Genomic DNA, 17,946 nt, shown 5'->3' with positions numbered 1-17,946 from the left:
AGTTTTTACGTACTAATTGATCAGTCTAAGTGGTGAAATATTAATTAGCTCTTACGTAAGTAGTACACCACAAGTTATCAATATTTGATACCATTATTTGCTTATTTTTCTACTTCACGTGTAAAATTTCGCAATTGAAAGCCTGGTATGATGTAATTGTATCGATTGTAATTGTGATTTGTCGTTCATATAGTAAGATTTCACGATAAGCAGATTCAGTCACGTGTCACCAGATGTGCATTTAATCGAGTACTATCCTAAAATTTCGTTTCAATGAATGCAGTTCTATTGTACTATAAATCCGAAGCAGATGATGTTTAATACTAAAAACAAAGAACATTAAATTAAATCATTTTGAAACAAATCACTCGTCCTCTATAAATATTTGTCACTCAAAGATTTAACCTCCAGTTATCTGATGCAAATAGTCCAAACTCCTCGGCCAAGCTCTACGAAATCAGTGGAATTCTATCTATGTGAACTTTGGAGACAAACACTTTGTATAATGAAAAGTCACCGATTATTTCCATTACCAATGACTGTTCCTTCGTACAAAAACAGCTCACATTCAGATAAGCGCTAGCCCAGACAAGTTTCAACAGAAATATAGCTTTAATTGGGTATTAACTAAAATTCTATTCCGATAAATAGAGCTCTACTATAAATGCAATACAAATCACAATTGATACTAGAATAAATTAAATAATCCTGAAACGAGCTACTCATCACCTACAAGTATTAAACATTCAAAGGGTTGAATCTGCACTTAGCTAATCCAGGTAACCCGAGTCTCCAGCCAACCTCACTCTACTCTACAGAATCTTGTATAGCGATCGTGGCTCGCGGAAAACTCGGTGCAAGAAGTCGGCGTATGTACAAGAAGAGGGTCGGCAGGAACGATCGGGGAGGCGGTGACCAATAAGGTCGGCGGAGAACGGATAAGAGTCCCGGAGTCGGAGAACGATGGACCGCCTCCTGGGCCCGTTCCCCGGGCCCGCCAATAGCTTCGCTCTTTCCTTTTAATATGCGAACACTCGCCGCCGTTCGATCGCCGTTCTCCTAATGAAAAAAACTCACGCTACCTACCGCCTAGGTGTTAGATTTCTGGTCACCGTCGCTGGACATTTCTGCTCGCTTGCGCTGCGCCTTTCTTACCCTCGGCTCACGTCGATTCTACTTTGGTTTCCTCCTTTCGATCCTCTTTTTAGGTTATGGCTAACCTTGCATTTCTCGAGACATCGTTCATGGGGTATCGTGACCGAGGTTAATTGAAATTAGTGTTTTATAGAATTGTCTAGAAATCGATGAGAGTATGAGGATATGACATTTCGGGAATTAGGGTGCATTAGTTTGTTGGATGTTGGAGGAGCTTCGCAAAGATAGTCGAAAATTTGGTAATGTTCTCGTCGCGTAATTTCAATTTAAGTCATGACTAAGTCCTGGATCTGGAAACGTTGTTTATGGAGTGTCGTGGTCGAGGTTAGTTGGAATTTGCGTTTTGTGGAATTGCTTCGTAGTTGATGACAGGATGAGTAATATTTTGGTGGTTTTTAGTGAAGTACTAGCTTCTTTGAGGTTGGCGAGATTTTGGAAAGATAACAAAAGATTTGGTAGAGTCTGTTGATTAGTCATTTTATTTTAAGTATAATTGCTATTGCTTCATTTTGCACGTCTTTTTGTCTGCGCTATTTTATCGAACTCTATGAAGAATTGACCCTACAGGACCGTAATGTTTGCATGATCCTGTATACGAGGCAGATCAGTTGCATCCAAAGTACACGGCTTGGGCTGCAGATACGGGCCGAGTGTCGGACGTACTACAGGAAGGAGCCTAGGTGGATGTAGCACACGTGGACGTAGAGGAATGGCGAACGTAAATGTACGAGGACGATCGCAGACAACGAGCAGAAAAAGGGGGAGGAACAGGGGGACAAGGGGGTCAAAGTCGTGACCACGGTGTCGAGCTGGAAAAATGCAAAAAGGCGCCACCGTAACCTGAACAGAGGCCACCGTATCACGTGACTCCCCTTCTTCTTTTGTTTTTTCCTCGAATTATTTCGGTCCTCTGCTTTCATTTCGTAAAGCTCTTAGGTCTTACCCTCTTTGTCTAATTTCGTGTATTTTATAATACAATTTTTGAAAGTTCATTATCTAACCCATAAGCAGTGGTAGCTTTTCATGTATTATGAATTTTAAATATTTCTGTTGATAAACTAATTTAAAACTTGAAGTTGAGTACTTGATTAAAATGTGGTGTTAAGTGTTTCGTTCTGAAAGTTAATTTAAAAACAAGTATCGTGTCTATGGAAAATATCTCTGAGTTGAAGTATAGTTTGTCTCTGGGTCACACATGTTTTTCAGATTGAAAAAATCCAAAAATTTCTCAAGCTTCCATCCGTTCTTAGAATTGAGAAATATCGTGATCATCGAATAGCTTTTCATCAACTTCAAGCAGTTATTTTTCAGAGCTGTATAGAAGTATCGGAATTGATCAAAAAAATTAAAAATATAAAAATTCGTCGAGTCATGAATCTTCTTATTTATCCCGGTACTTGTCCTATAAAATCGTCGAAAAAATTCCAATAAGAACGAGACTAATAACCGTGTTAGTTTAATAGAGTTACCTAGATAACGTACCGTAGGAGTTAACGAAGTAAAACTTGATTAATGAAGATCGTTACGCTTCGTTTCTAGAAACGTATGATTTTTGGTACGATACAGTCTACAGATTTGAATATTTGTAAAATGTTCTCTTCTATTCTATCAACTCCATCATCTCGATCATATCCTCACCAATTCATCAACGGTATCCCCACTATTCTTCATTCTTCTCCTCTATTATCTTTATCGTAATTGATCTCGATCGACTACCTAAACATTAACGTGTTAATATCTTCCCCAATCGTCGAGTTAACAAATCGATCTCGTCTCTATCAAAAACAAACGAATCAGAAAGAAATCCCTGAACGTACAAGGCGACGATCGTTGCTATTCGCCGCGTGTTAAGATCGATCGCAACGCGTGTAACGACGCATCTCATTAACGCAAGCCGATACGAAGGAGAAGAGGAAGAGGAACCGGTCGAGGAAAGGTTATCAAGACATTATTACGATCCTTATACGCAGGATAATGGCCGATCAGGGAACGTGCTGTTCCCGGATTAACGAAGCTATTATTTGTTGTTTTTGTCGCACGTTCCTGGGATGAGATTCGCGCGTTTGCAAGACCGTTAAGAAGCTCTTCGTTTTATGTTCGAACGTTTTTGCACGGTTGGGTAATCGTATATGGTGATTGGGAAGATGTATTTTATTTTTATCGAGAGAGAGTTGATCAGGTTGTTTTATATAATAGCAATTGTAGTCTTGGATCTTTTGTAGAATTTTTACACAATTTAATTTGTAACGGATGAGATCTAGTTGGGATTGTTTTATATCATTGGGACCTTGAAATTCTCGTAGAATTTTTATACGAATATAATTTAGAAATTTAATAAGTGGTTCGATTAAATTTTGTTTGAATAAATTTTACTTGGATTTTATTGGAATGAATAGAAAATAAAAATATTCAATTTATAGCCGGAAGGTTCGGTTAGATTCGTTTTACGTAATTTGTAAGATTTTTATGAATTCGATGTGGTAACTAAATTTAACTTAATCAAATATTAACTAGTTTTCATGAGAACAAAGGGAAATATAAAATAAAATGTAATAGTTTTTAACAATTGATTGATGAAATGTAACAGATAATTTAAATGTTTATAAGAGTGGATCAGAATAATGAATAGAAAAGAATAAAATAAGTCAACAAGAAACGAATGAAAAATAAATAAAAATGAACAAATACAACATATTTAATAAGCTGGAGCAGTGCAAGGGTTGGAGAACGCAATAATTCCTGGTTCGTAACACAAAGATCTAGCGTTGCTTGCTTCCGATGATTTACTAACCAGATAAGAAAGATAAAAATCAGAATCGAGACTCCATTCCCACGGCGTTCGTGGCTACAAATTATCGAATGCTCCAAGATCCGAGAAATACAGAGATTTGTGATCTGACTGCAAAATCTACACGTGCGCGGTCCCCCTCTGAATCACTATACTAGACACTTTCACCGTGTTCTACCATCGATATCCAAAATGTCGTTACCTACGATTTCTAACGCGTTCTCCAAATCGTTTCAAATAATTAAAATAAATACGATAAATATGAAGGAAAACGATCATTGAAAATTTCATTTAAAGAACACGGAAAAAGAAAATAATTAATATGAATTATTAATTCCTGAATTATATTATTGCATCATAGGTGATATCTAATAATTTTATATTTGAATTACAGTACTGAAATTCTACTCAAATTCCAGTTGAAAAAAATATAAAAAAAGATTTCCTCGCAGCACCTGTTTATCCAAAGTATGGCCTAAATCATCTACAACCTATGACTACAAAGACGACCAATTAAAATCTAACACAAATAAGCCGTGCCCACAGATCAAAGTGGTTGACTATACTTTAAAATTTCCCATAAGTGCATCAAAGTCCACAGTCTATTTATATAATTTCATTGGTTTCCCCTGTTTCGTGGAGTCAACCGATTTGTCAAACAAGCAGCTTAAATAATCCCAAGAGCCCTCCACTATCCTCACTCCTACCACCCAAACGCGGCAAATCTCCTAACCGATCTCCGCCACGCACCGAGCATCAACGTCTCAATGAATCCCAAAATCCCCTCCCTCTGGGTCCCCAAAAGCGGCGGCCTCTTACGGTGGTCGAGAAGATTCGGGCCCATGTCCGGGGACACCGCGTGTTCCCTGGCTACCAAGCATGCATACGTATCTGTTAAGTCGACGTAATACCGCGAGCCGCATCATTATGTACTCCATAAGTCTCCGGGTCCTATCGTCTCTCCTCGTCTCGCTGTGTATCCGACTCCTCGTGGCAAAAAAAAGAAAAAGGAGACCAGAAAAAGAGGTTCAAAGCTGGCAGACATACAGAGCGAGTATAAGGAAAGGGAGGGGAAGAGGGACGGTGAAGGAATATGGGGCCTTCTCGTTGTACCCGGATACAGTACGGGCCCTACAACCCCCACCGCCACCACCTCTGTTACCTATGGGTAGAGTGGTAGGGGGCAGATGCTGATGCTGTAGCACAGTGTAGCGTTTGCCAGGGCAGAGGAAGAGAAAAATGTATGTATGGGCAAGGGAAGGGGATGGAGGAAGGGGATCTCGGTTTTTCGCTCAGGGTCAGAGGCGTACATTAGAGATGGGATCAAGTATATCGCAAATAGGCTCGAATATGACTAGAAAGTTTCGAATAGATATCGTGGTACAGTTATGAAAGTGTATACTGGCCGAAATAGTTAAAGGATCGCTGCTGTAAATTGAGAGTTAGGGTTGAGAGTAAATTAAGCAATGTAGTTATGATGTAAATTAGGTAAATGGGCTCAAATATGACTGGAAAGTTTCGAATAGGTAATAAGGCGTATTTATGGGTATGTACGCGACTCGATATAATTAAAGGATAATTAATACTAATTAAGAACTAGTGGCGAAATCGGATATATTGCAGGTGAATTTGAATATGTTTGAAAAGTTTCAAATAGGTTATACGATATAGTTATGAATATATACTGAACACATACTGAAATTGATCCCATCCCTAGCGTACATTAGCTTGATACAGTAGCTTGACGATCGACTGGATTTGTATATGTAGTAGTGTGGCCAACGACAGCACAATTTTCTATCCTGTGCTTAATACAACCGCTTGATCGAGGGTACGCGGCTGACACCGGAGTAACGAGATGCCAATGACGGATTTACGATGCATCCTTCACTCTTCCTGCCATTTCACGTTTCCTCTTTTTCTTCTTCTAAGTCTACCTTAATTAGATCATTCTTGTTATTGACTCTTATTCTTTTGTATCGTCGTTTGATTTTTTCCTTGGACAGGGTGGTTGAGAAATATTTTTATTTTAATATTCCATCTTGAAACATTTTCATCTTAATGTTCAATCTTGATCGGTTACACTAAGAGAACCTTAATCAAGAACAAGTTAAAATGGGGAAGATACCAGGCTTAGAAACGCTAAAGTATAAATCAAGTGTACCTATATCTTTCGTACCTTGGTCAAATCAGTACATTCACACCGGGCATGTAGTAATTTGACAAATTAACATTAGTAGCATATATTCTTCTCTGAAGAACGAAGACGAAGACAAATTGTTGGTTAGGCAAGAAAGAGAACGTATTGCCGAGAACAGATGCATATATCAAAGAAGGGATTATACCTCTAGTAAGAAAAAATGAAGTTTTTATTGAGATATAGAGGAAATTGTAAGGTATTCTCGACTGTATCGATTAATCAATTATAAAGTGTGACTTACGATTTAAAATTAATTAAAAGAATACTCAAAAATATTTCAATAATTTACATAGAATATTCCTTGACCATGTTTTTCTTTTTTTTTTTCTTTTTAGAAAAAATCTTGTTTTATTATATTTAATTAATACACGCTTTTTCTTACCTAAAACTTCTGAAACCATTTAGAATCTAATTAAACGAATATAACATCACGCGTGTCCAAGAATCCAAGTCTGTGCAATGTTTAAAAATTGTATTACTGCATTTACAACTGATAAATGTTTCGTGACTCATGAATAGAGGTATGTCTCATAATTTATAAGTTCGAACCTTTGCTTAATCTGCAATTCCACCCCGCATAACTGCGAGCCTATAGAAAACTAAAGCCGAATAGTATAGTAGAACCAAATGTCGTAGAATAAACGGCCTTGACCAGGCAATATATTTAGACCCGTCTGAAAATTACAATGAAATTCATATCGAAATCCATATTTATCCTTCAAACTCGGCCACGTGAACGCGACTTCGTCACCATAGTGATATAGAGAGCAGAATGCTCGCGTGAATATTGCATGAGAGGGTCTTCTCTATTCGCGCTTACTGTTACACGAACGATCCAGATTTGGGGAAGTTGGATAGGCGACGGCCAATTTTGTAAGGCCTCGTGTCGCGTTTGGTAATCCGGAAGTGATTACACTACGACGTATCGGCGACGCGACATTTATTCACGACGTACATAGAATATCCGATCGGTTAAAACGGCAGATGGACCTCGAGTAACGACGTTCCACGAGAACGAGAAGGTCGAGGAAGAGTTTTCGCGTGGCTTTTTTGCGCAACGGAATCCTCTATTTATGCCGATCGACGTTGACGACCGTGGCTTTTGCCACGTGCCTCTTCCTCACCTTGTTTTATTTTATTTCGCTCGTTTATTTTTTCATGTCTCGTAGTTTGAAATATTAGATATCGGGTATTTTTATGCACAGGTGTACTTGCTAATGTCTTCAGGGATATTGACATATACAGTAAATTATAAATTAATCACATATTGATAAACTTATAGCATAGTTAAAATAACCTTGTTGAAATAAACCATCTGTTTTTTGAAAATTGAACAGTAATCGTATTACGTAGATAACGTAATTGACAAATTTGTAAAAAATGGACTCTATCAATCCCGCTTCTAAAATAAGAAATAAGAAAATCAAAATCCATTTTTGATAATTGTCTGTTATTTTACTATATAATATACTATCTAATTGACTGAAAAACCAAAGATTACATAATTATGTTCTTATTGAATATGAAATATAATTGAGATACTATGCAACGACAAATCAATATATGTACATAGATTCAACTGCAACATGTAGAATGTACAATGATTACTTTCCCTATACTTATTTTCTATCAGTAGAATCTCTACTTTCATGTTTGACATAATTCATTTGAAATATTAAAAAATACATAATGTCTTTTTAACTAATTAATTCCTATTGTAATGAGATACAGGAATAACAATAATAATTGGACCTAGAACGTCGTTCTAAATGATCATAAACGCCTGTATCTTTGCAGATCCGACGAGGATGATCCTAGCGGGTGTAAATATAGAAGGCTGGAGAACGAGAATGTACAGGACAAAGAAAGATTTGCGAGGTGAGTGTCAGGCTCGACGTAACTTGCATGCTGTTCGCCTTACGATAAATGAGAGGGGTCGGTGAACGGGTTAAACGTCTCCCCTTTTTTTTTCGTTGGAAAAATGCGTCCTTTCCTGAGCCAAGGGATTTTTGCGAGTAAACCATTTGCATACTGAACATAGAGCACTTGTTCTCTGGAAATTTTCAACTAGAAATCTGCTAATGAACAGAAGTATTATATTAGTGGGATTTAAATAATGTTAGGCGAGCTTTAGGAATTAAAAAATGTTTAATTTAAAAACAAGGGTTGGTGTTTAGTAAAATTTTTGTTAACTTATTAGAAATTTCTATATGATTCCATCAGCAAAAAATGTTGTCTTTTATAAAAGAACGTTTAATAAGCCTTTTAATTACAATTCTATCAATGCATTTTGACATCGATTTATTTTAAAAAAGTACTTATTTGCTACTTTCTTCTGCTGTGTGAAGCTTCGTACACTTAGTTCTAAGACTCAGAAACGTCAAAAAAGCCGAAACTATCTAAGAGCAATTAATTCCCTTAGTTTTATAAGAATCTATATTTTCGTTTGATAAAAATATTAAGTAAGAGAGAAGCACAATATAACCAGTGTATATATAATTTAAAAAAAACTTGAGCTTATCGAAGCAGTTCGTCTCCTTGGTTTCGTAATATCTTTATTTCGGCTTGACGAAAGTATTAAGAAAGAGAGAAGCAGAGACAAAGGGAGGACAAGTCTCCTTCCTGATACTGATGGAGGAGGGCATTGTTAATTCGTCTCACGAAATCCTGGGCCAATATGTTCCACCGGTACACCCTGTACATGGCCAGCCAAGTACGAAGATACATACATACCTACATGATACCCGCCAATGTGAGTCGATAGCGGAATGGGAAGCCCTCCAGGCTGCTCCAGCGTGGGAACACGGGCCACTTATACGCGCGCAGCGTTCGCATAAGTCCCGTCCGCGGCGAAGACACCGAGGATCTCGATCTTGCGACGCGATACCACCGTTGACACGCCAGGATCCATCGAAATGATATACGACGAGCGATCGATATTATGCCGAACTGTTTGACTACAGGAGTGCTGTCGCGTTTCAGGAATAACAGATGGGTTCTGATGAGTTTGGCTCTGTTTGCGTATACATACATACACGTAGAAAGGTGAAAAATGAATTGTGTTAGAAATAGGATGATAGATATTACGTCAGACTTCTCGTCTAGAGAAGCATTGTAAATTTTCAAGAATGGGTTTTGATGGAATTTTGGAAAAGAGAGATCGATATAGGTTGGTTAAAGTTTGAACATGTTTGTAGATGCAAGGTTGAGTATAAATTGTATTAGGGAAAAAGATGGTATGTTCAGGCACATAGACAATAGAAGTATCGTTGGTTTTAAAAAGTAACATACGTTTCATATAATATATAATAAGCTGGTTGATATATGGGGTTGTTTGAATTAGGTTTGAGCATGTTTGCATGCAGGGCGAAGGTTGAAAATGAATTGTTTCAGACATGATTGAGATGGATATATCAAACTTCTCGGCACAGCAACTCTTTAGATCTCAAATCCTTCAACTCTATACCCTCGTTCTTCAATTCAAATCTCCCACGCCAACTACAAACTTGTTCTTCAACAGCAATTTTTCCAAGGGAGAAACTACTCTTCGCTCAGAGAACAAAACGAAACTTTACTTTCAAAAAAAAAAAAAAAAAAAAAAGAAAGGAAGAAAAATCAAAACTACCACCTACAACTGGCTGAAGTTCTAAAGAAGACATAACTTCCGTTCGAAAGAACTGGATGCAGCATCACCATCGCAAATTCTCGATGCAAAGGTATACTCGCGGTGGACAGACCTTCGTCTGTAACCGCGAATTTGCGTCGGAACCGCTGTATTTTACATTCGCCCCGGCACCGGGGCAAACTAGGGGGGTGTAGTGATTGTAGGGATGGGCCACTGTACGTACGCGTTTCATGGAAAAGTTGCGGCGGCGGCGATGTCGCGGCCGCTTGGATACCTCACTTTTAACGTAATAACGCAATTACCGCCTCCCGCCGCAAGGCGTACAACCCTCTTATCCTCCTCCACCCGGTGAAACAGGCCCGTCCACCCGCCTCCACCGCCATTTTCTTCCTTTCGTTGAGTTTCTCCTCGGTTTTCGGCGGCAAGGTCACCGCGATAAACCGCGAAATCCGCGATGAGGTTGGTTTCTAGTTGGTTTCTCCGTCGGGAATTTTTTTAAGAGAATTTTTTAAGACTGTATAATTAAAGAGAATTAAAGAATTTTTACATATAATCGTTCCTTCTTTCTTTCTTTTTTCTCTTCGTTTGTCTGTTGGATAAGAATTTTTAATACTGCAATTAGTGGGGATGCGGATGTTTATGCATTTACAGGAATCTCAAAATGCTGAAAATGCGCAGAGTGTATACGATACGCAAAAATAGAAATATTGTATTTGCTGTGATATCTAATGGATGAAATGAATTTCCGTTGAAGTTTCATTCCTTTGGTTACATTTACAAAAATTTATAGAAACTGTTGTCATTGTCTAGCGATAACTGAATGGTAATTAAAAGCGTGTGAAACGGAAGAAATGGAGGGAATAGAGTGAGGAGCGATGAAGGAAATGAAGGGAGAAGAGATGGTTAGAGAAGGAGGAAAAGAAGAAACAAAAAAAGAGAAAGGATAGAAAGAAGCACCAGATTGAATCAATATTTATACATAGCATATATTGATAATGTGAATATAATATAAATAGGTATGTTCGTATTATGAATTATCGATATTTGTTTATGAAGAGTTTCTTTACAAAATTTCCATTTAAAACAGAGAAATTCGAAAGAATCATGGCGGCATTTATAGAAAGCAGGCAACGCTTTTAGATGCACTTTCGATGGAAGTCGTCGACACGATACGATCTTTCCGACCGCACGAAGATAATACAGAAATATTTGAACTATGAAAATATAAATGAAGATTCGCCGATGGAAATGATTTTGCGAGCTGGTTATAGTCATTAGATCCTGACGGTCTTCCATTACCCGTAATGTCAGGCCTGTTCCTGCCAAGCATAATGGAATTATAAGACGATCTGCTCGTACAGTTAATGGCGGTCAATGACAAAACGAATAAAGAGTCGAGGGAACCTAAAAATGAAGAACAAGAGTTTTAAAATGTCGTTAACCTGCTGTAACCAGATTTTCCTTTGCTTATAAAAAGATCAAAAATAAAAAGATTGCTTATAAATCATCTCTCGTTATGATTTTTAATAATCAAAATAAATAACCATTTAGGTTGTGCTTCTTTAGTTATGTCCATCAAGATAAAGATATGAAATTAATGAAAAATTGAACAAATATAAAATTGCGAATAACCACTTAGCATAGTGGAATCAACTTCTGTGTACATTTATAGAGTCCCGTACAGGATTAAATTAATAACAATTGACGTTTTATACCCAATAATTACTACGATATTATCCCATTAAAAAAATTATTCTATCATGTTTAAAGAGTATTATTACTTGAAAAGATTATTATATATGCATGTGCAAGGTTAAAAAAGGACCATTGGAAAGATCATTGGTTGACTTACGGTTGCACAGCAGTAAACCCAAGACAGGAGAAAATTTATCGTTCGACACTGGCCGAGATTATAACATCTTCGTTCGTAAATGATTTAAAGGGCTCTCAACGGGTCGCATATTCGACGTGAAATTGCCTATTCCGATGTTCTATTATTTTATGAGCCGGTTTATGTTTGCACGAACCTCAAACACGACTGCTGGCGACCCTTTTCTTCTTAATCACAATCTTTTCTTTCCTAAAACTATTTAAAATTGGTTGTGTTATCAGTGCTTGAAAGAGAATTCAAAATTATTCAAATGGCAAGGAAGAATTGGTATAATTACAAGAACTAATTAGACACTGACATTTGTGTTTTCTGTTCAATCATGGTGCCCTATTTTGCCAGATAACGTTGAACCGTAACCATTTTATCAGCAGGACCAAACATGATACTGATTTTTTTTTAAATACAGAATTCCAAGAAAACGTTATTACAAATATTCCACAATTAATCGATTTTTTTACTAAACACTATATCATATCATTCGCTGTTCTTAGGAAAATACGTCAGAATTAAATATCTTTATCTACTTAATTATTTTATCATACAGATGTTCTTAAAGTTACATGAAAACTACGTTTCAGCAATAAATTTATTTTTATATTTATCATGAGATAGTAAATATGTAAAATGTACACAACGGGACATTTTCACTCTAATGTCGTCTTCATCATCGAAATCCTAATCCTGAGAGAATTAATCCTCAACGATGAAAAATTCTTAAGTACCATCTTCATTTTGTTACCACTCGAATTATCCAGTTTCCAATAATAGGAAAGGAAAGTTGATCGAAAATCGGAAGCGTAAATTCCTAATCATAAAAGAATTAACGCTAAGGGAAAAAAGGGCATGAAAATATCATTCTCACTCTAACACCATCGTCAAATCTCCAACGAATAAGAGAAAGAGAAGGAAGAAAAAATCGAACTTCCGCGAAACGAATATCCAGAGCCATTAAGCATTCGGAATATTAAGATTTGGCATAAATCAATCGGTGTCTACAGCTCGTTAGCATACGTCCACGGCCGGAATATATTCGATAACGAATAGGATCGCATTAAACGTTCTTCGATCGATTCATAATTCATTTCATTGTTCGAACAGGAGGGTGTACGTAAGTTCTATCGACACGCCGGCGGACTCGATCGTTAGACGAATCCATAATTCACATACGGACATTGTCATTTATAGGATTGCCTCGTAATACCGAGCGTATCGATGATGACTCGAAACGATCTCCTACGCGATCTCCTTTCCTACCGTATCTATACGTGAATTTCTCTATGTATATGTTTGCAGGTGTATGTTCGCGTGTGTCGAGGAACTCGTTTTTTCCCCCTTAGAACGATTTTATGTGTGCGGTACGTGCATTTCAGTGCCGACTTTGTATCATCGTAATGCACAGATCGATATACTGGGTGGCAGCTTCTTTGCTATATCTCTTTGGTTGCTCTGATGCTTCAAATGAATATTTTGCAGATTTTGAAGTAGTACAGCTAATGATTACTGTATTACAAGTTTAGAGAAAAAGCGCTACAAACGACAAAATCGTTGATCCTGTAATCCACACCTGTTTCTACACCTGTAGAAATGAATATTGTAGGTTTTGAAACGGTACACTCTTCGTAACACTGTGTGTGACGAGTTTAGAGGAAAAATGGTACAAATGACGAAATCCTCGATCCTTTAACACCACACCAGTACCACCGAACATAATTATTATTCAAGTGAGTTGAAAAGTAGGCAGCTCGACTTCAATTCTTCGTCTTTAGTATTTCTTCCGTCTTTCATTTTTGAAGGACACGAATAAATCGTGACTGAAGTACTTCAAATTAACGCGATCAATGCAAAGCTATGACAAAAATGACCGATCTTTCAACATTTGAGAGAACTTGAAAAATTCTCTAACTTGTAAGAAAATAAATATAAAATCGTGTTAACGCGTACGTACTAACGATATTGAAATTGGATACATTATTTTTATTCATTGAAAAGTTGATGACAAAATTAACATCACATTGAAACGTTAAAATAGTACATTCAAAATATTCTTTTTTTACTCTTAATTTTTTCGTGGCTAGGAATTTACTTTTCAAATCCTAAAAACAAAAGACGCATGAAAATTGAAAAACACGCGAAACATAGGAAAATTGAATCGCAAAGGGACCCACCGTAAAACGTAAGAAACGTTTGATCTGCCCACCCTGTATAGCGTTCGCTGGACCCACGGAGCGAGCGGGCAACTTCGGAACGTCTGACCCTTGACCCAGGAGGTTCCCTCCGTCCTGCTCTCGTTGGATCGCGTTCCTCTTCTGCCCCCTTCCTCCTCTTGTGTTCTTCTACCGTCCTGCACGGTACAGACTCTGCTTTATACTTGCGCTTTAAGCGTCCTGGCCTCTTTTAAATAGCGGCCCTTGCGCTGCTTCGACTTCGAAGCCCCACGTCGTCGAGGGCAGCGTTACCGATTCCAGCCGACAACTCTTTCTACGAAATGGATGAGAGAAAGTCCTGAAAAGTTGGAATATATGTAGAATATAGAAGCAACTGAGATTTGGCTGATTTTGGTGTATGACGAAGGAAAGCTTCAATTTTTTTTTCTTTTTTTTGAGAATTCAGGTGTGAGAAAGTCCAAGGTTAAATGATTTGAATTTGGTAGGAGTAAGTCGACGAAAGTGGAGGATTTGGAGAAATCGTCGGTCTTTTTGAAAATTGGGAGAAGAGGAAGATTGCTTTTGATTTCTATAGTATCGCAATTGATATGTTCTATTACTGTTCGTGGTACGGAAAATCGTAGAATTAGGCAAAGTTATGCAAATTGCAGGAATCTTCTGAAACGCGTTTTTCTTTCTTGAGGAAATGTTGCGTTAGGGAAATTCACAGAGCATACTCTATAATATACTTTAATAGAATTTTCTGGAAAAGTTGTTGAACTTTCTGAAAATGAGAGCAGGCGAAAGATTCCTTTAATCTCCTGTGATTTAGTTGCATTACTAACGTTCGCTGTATGAACGTTCATAAAATAAATTTGTCGTCTCTTAATTTTATAGAAACATTGCCAAATTTCCGGTATTCTCAGCCTTTCTAAAAATTAAAGAAAAAGAAATTGAAACATTCGTAGTGCTATTGAGGAAGAAACCCAATAATTATAGCTTCCCAGTTGTATTTCACACTAAACTACCTTAAAATCGAGGATTTGGTGTGTTCAAAAGCACAGAGTATCTGAAACTAATTACGTTACAATAGAAGTGCTATCGCCGGCTTGGTCAGAGCAAGCTTTTGTACATGGAACAAACTGGAGAACAATTTTTCTGGTGCGAGGTCGCGGTGTTTCAGACGGGGTGGACGTCCTGGACGCGGAACTTAACGAGAGGTCAATGTTCACGACACGAAGACATCAGCCTCGCGTCAACTTCAGCAATATTTCACTCGAGAATCCTTTTGTCCGATCGACAAAAAATGCAAACTGCTCCTCCATTCAAAAAATTTAGTAAACCGTAGTAAAACGTAGAACGGAACACAAGTTCTTCAAACTATTTCCGTTGAAATTAAAACAAGACAACATTAGAACTTTACGTATGAAACGAGAAATTAATTATAGCTAAACTCTTCATAAATATATATCATTCGCATAGAGGTTTTAATAAAAAGATTTGTAAAAGATCTGTAAATATAAAGAGGTTAAAAGAACTATGTAATAATTACTAGAATTATTAAATAAACTGTAATAAAGAAAAGAAGCATCGTAAATTAAAACTACTTCCCTTGAAATCGAGAAGAGTCCTTACATATAAAATAAAAAATCAGTTATAGCTAAAGTTTTCATAAATCCAAAGACGTTCGAAGAATGAAATGAAAATACATAGAGTTTAAAAAATTCAACAAACTATAGCAGAAAAGCGTAAGAAGAAGCATGGTGAACTAAATGAAATTAGTTTCGACGAAATTTCAGATATGAAACGAAAAATTAATTACAACAAAACCTTTTACAGATATAACGGGTTATAAGTCAGACATAAAGATTACAACAATTAAATGAAAAAATATAACTAGAGTTAAATTATAACAGTCAGGTAAATATCATCCCCAATCACGTTGGATACGATGAAAAAAGAGAATCGAGTAAGAGTTGATCGAATCTAGAGTCGGTTTGCACGAGGGAGAACGAAAGCTGGGAATCTGAAAGTGGAATAAGCACGGGGTAATAGTTCCTGATGGACCTGGAACGAGATGGAGGGTCTTATCTCGCGAGTAGACACAAAAGGAAGTTCTCTACCCCATAGCTGAGAGAGAGTCGCGATAGTTGAGCCAAGGAGAGAAACATCCCGGATACACCCGGGTCTAGAAAATAAACGAGTTCATTCATGTATTTCAAATTGCCTTTAATCTTCCGCAGTGTGCCTCTTCCATCCACCGAGAAACGACCTTGGTTACTTAATAAGAGGGAAGTCGTGCTCGGAAATTCTCACATTTGATATGAAGCTTTGCAATTTTTATAAGTCTACGTGCATTATGGAATTTTTATTATTATTATTATTTTGCTGTATATCAGCAGCGAGGAATGAGAACAATTTTATTTTAAGGGAAAATTCATATTGCGGAATTTTGATAAATCAATTTCATAGAATTTTTCCTATTTCATTCTTATTATTTCTTTTATATTAATAGTAGAAAATGAGAAGAATCGTATTTGAAGAGAGAAGTCATCTTAAAGAATCTTTCGTTGCATAATCGTAATTTTCGCTTCGAATCGAAATTCTCACAAATCAATTTTATCGAATTTTTACCATCTTGCTTTTTTATTTTAATTGGAAAGTTCATCCTGAAAAGTTCTTAGACGTACCCCCATTTCTTCTTTCTCAATTTCCAATCGTAAATTCCACGTTAACCTAATCCTCCAAAATTCATAATAAAACATGCCCCCTAATTTCCGTGTTACATATTTTTCTTACTGATAATGATTACTTACAATCTTATAAACACGTATCTATCCATATTTTGCAATGAGCTTAGTATGAACATAGAATTTCAAGAAATGGATAAAACAGGGGATGTTTCCGATAAATTTCATACGTTTCACTCTCGCGACGTTGAAAGTCGTTTGTTGCTCGTCCTTGTTGTTGTGTGGTACATTCGACTGAAATTATCAGGAATTAAATGCCATTAAATTTACGATTGCTCGCCGACAATTACCGGTCTATAGAATGCGGAGAAAAGAAGCGCGCCGTTATTCGCGCCGGTTACCCTCTGGTAGCGGTAATAACAGGGGACGCCTGAAATTGTGGTTTCACCCGATACCCCTTTTCTCGATCGGAGCATCGTTTCAGAATTTATTGGCTGCATTGATCACTAGTACCCTTATCAATGACGTCGCCAATCAATGGAAACGCACGTCCCATCCGTGAATAGTTTTCTTAATGTTCCACGCACACTCGTGCTTCCATTATGGAAGCAGATGTATGCATATGCATATCGTATTTTTGAATTGTAGAGATCTCTCTCTAAATCTCTCTTCTTTTCTTTATATTGATGGACGCGTTTTGAAAGATTTGCTGAATAGAAGTTTAAGTGTAAACAGCTTTTTTTAGCGTTTAAACGTTTTTCAGCTTTTTTTTTAAATTTCCAGTCATTTAAAGGATTTAGGGATGAAATAGTTCTCTCGAGACATCAAGGCTTTTAATACCTTTTTTTGGATTTTTTAATTCGGAATAGTTTGCGGATTTTATGAACGAAAGTCTTAAGGATGATTAATCTTCTTAAGTCCGAACTTTTTAACGTCTCTTTGTACTCCTGATTATATGAACTAATAAGCGCTGACATGTTGCGTTACGCTTTTCAATCATCCAACCACGACGACTCGTGCGTTAAAGTCTCCTCTGTCTATCCATTATGCGCACGTTTCACCGTCTGAAAATCGCACAATACAGAGCGGCGTAGTATCCGTATCTTGCACCTCTGAATCATGGAAACGAACCACACGCATACGATTGGGGTCATGCGTTTCCATAATCGACGGAATCGTATTCACGGTCAAGTTTCTTTTGCAATCGGATAACAGGACGCTGGAGGGGGAGTGTACTAAGGATACTGGGATTAATTTCGTATTTGTATATAGGTGGAGAAATTTGTTGTTGACTGATATTTATTAATAATTGAGTTTTGAAACAGTAACTTTAGGTTTGCTTAATTAAGATATTAATAGAAATTAGCTTGCCATTTTATTTCTATATTAAAGAAAGATCTAGATTTTTGTTTACTAAAATTTCACAGGCATCTGGAATACATTTTCGTCACAA

At 37.1% G+C, this 17,946-nt stretch overlaps 1 protein-coding gene across 8 annotated transcripts in view; it reads left to right on the top strand.

The window, feature by feature from the left end:
• The window catches only part of LOC100647973 (aryl hydrocarbon receptor nuclear translocator homolog), a 46,834-nt gene that overhangs the window by 16,781 nt on the left and 12,107 nt on the right, over positions 1–17,946 (top strand). For all 8 annotated transcript variants that reach the window (XM_012311118.3, XM_012311122.3, XM_012311120.3 and 5 more), the window contains one exon: positions 7,941–8,021. In XM_012311118.3, the coding sequence (XP_012166508.2) occupies positions 7,941–8,021 (81 nt within the window). The remainder of the gene's footprint in view (positions 1–7,940; positions 8,022–17,946) is intronic.

Source organism: Bombus terrestris, chromosome 8, assembly GCF_910591885.1.
Source record: "Bombus terrestris chromosome 8, iyBomTerr1.2, whole genome shotgun sequence".
Lineage (NCBI taxonomy): Eukaryota > Metazoa > Arthropoda > Insecta > Hymenoptera > Apidae > Bombus > Bombus terrestris.
The sequence above is the reverse complement of the archived record's forward strand: the minus strand, read 5'-3'. Positions and strand labels throughout refer to the sequence as shown.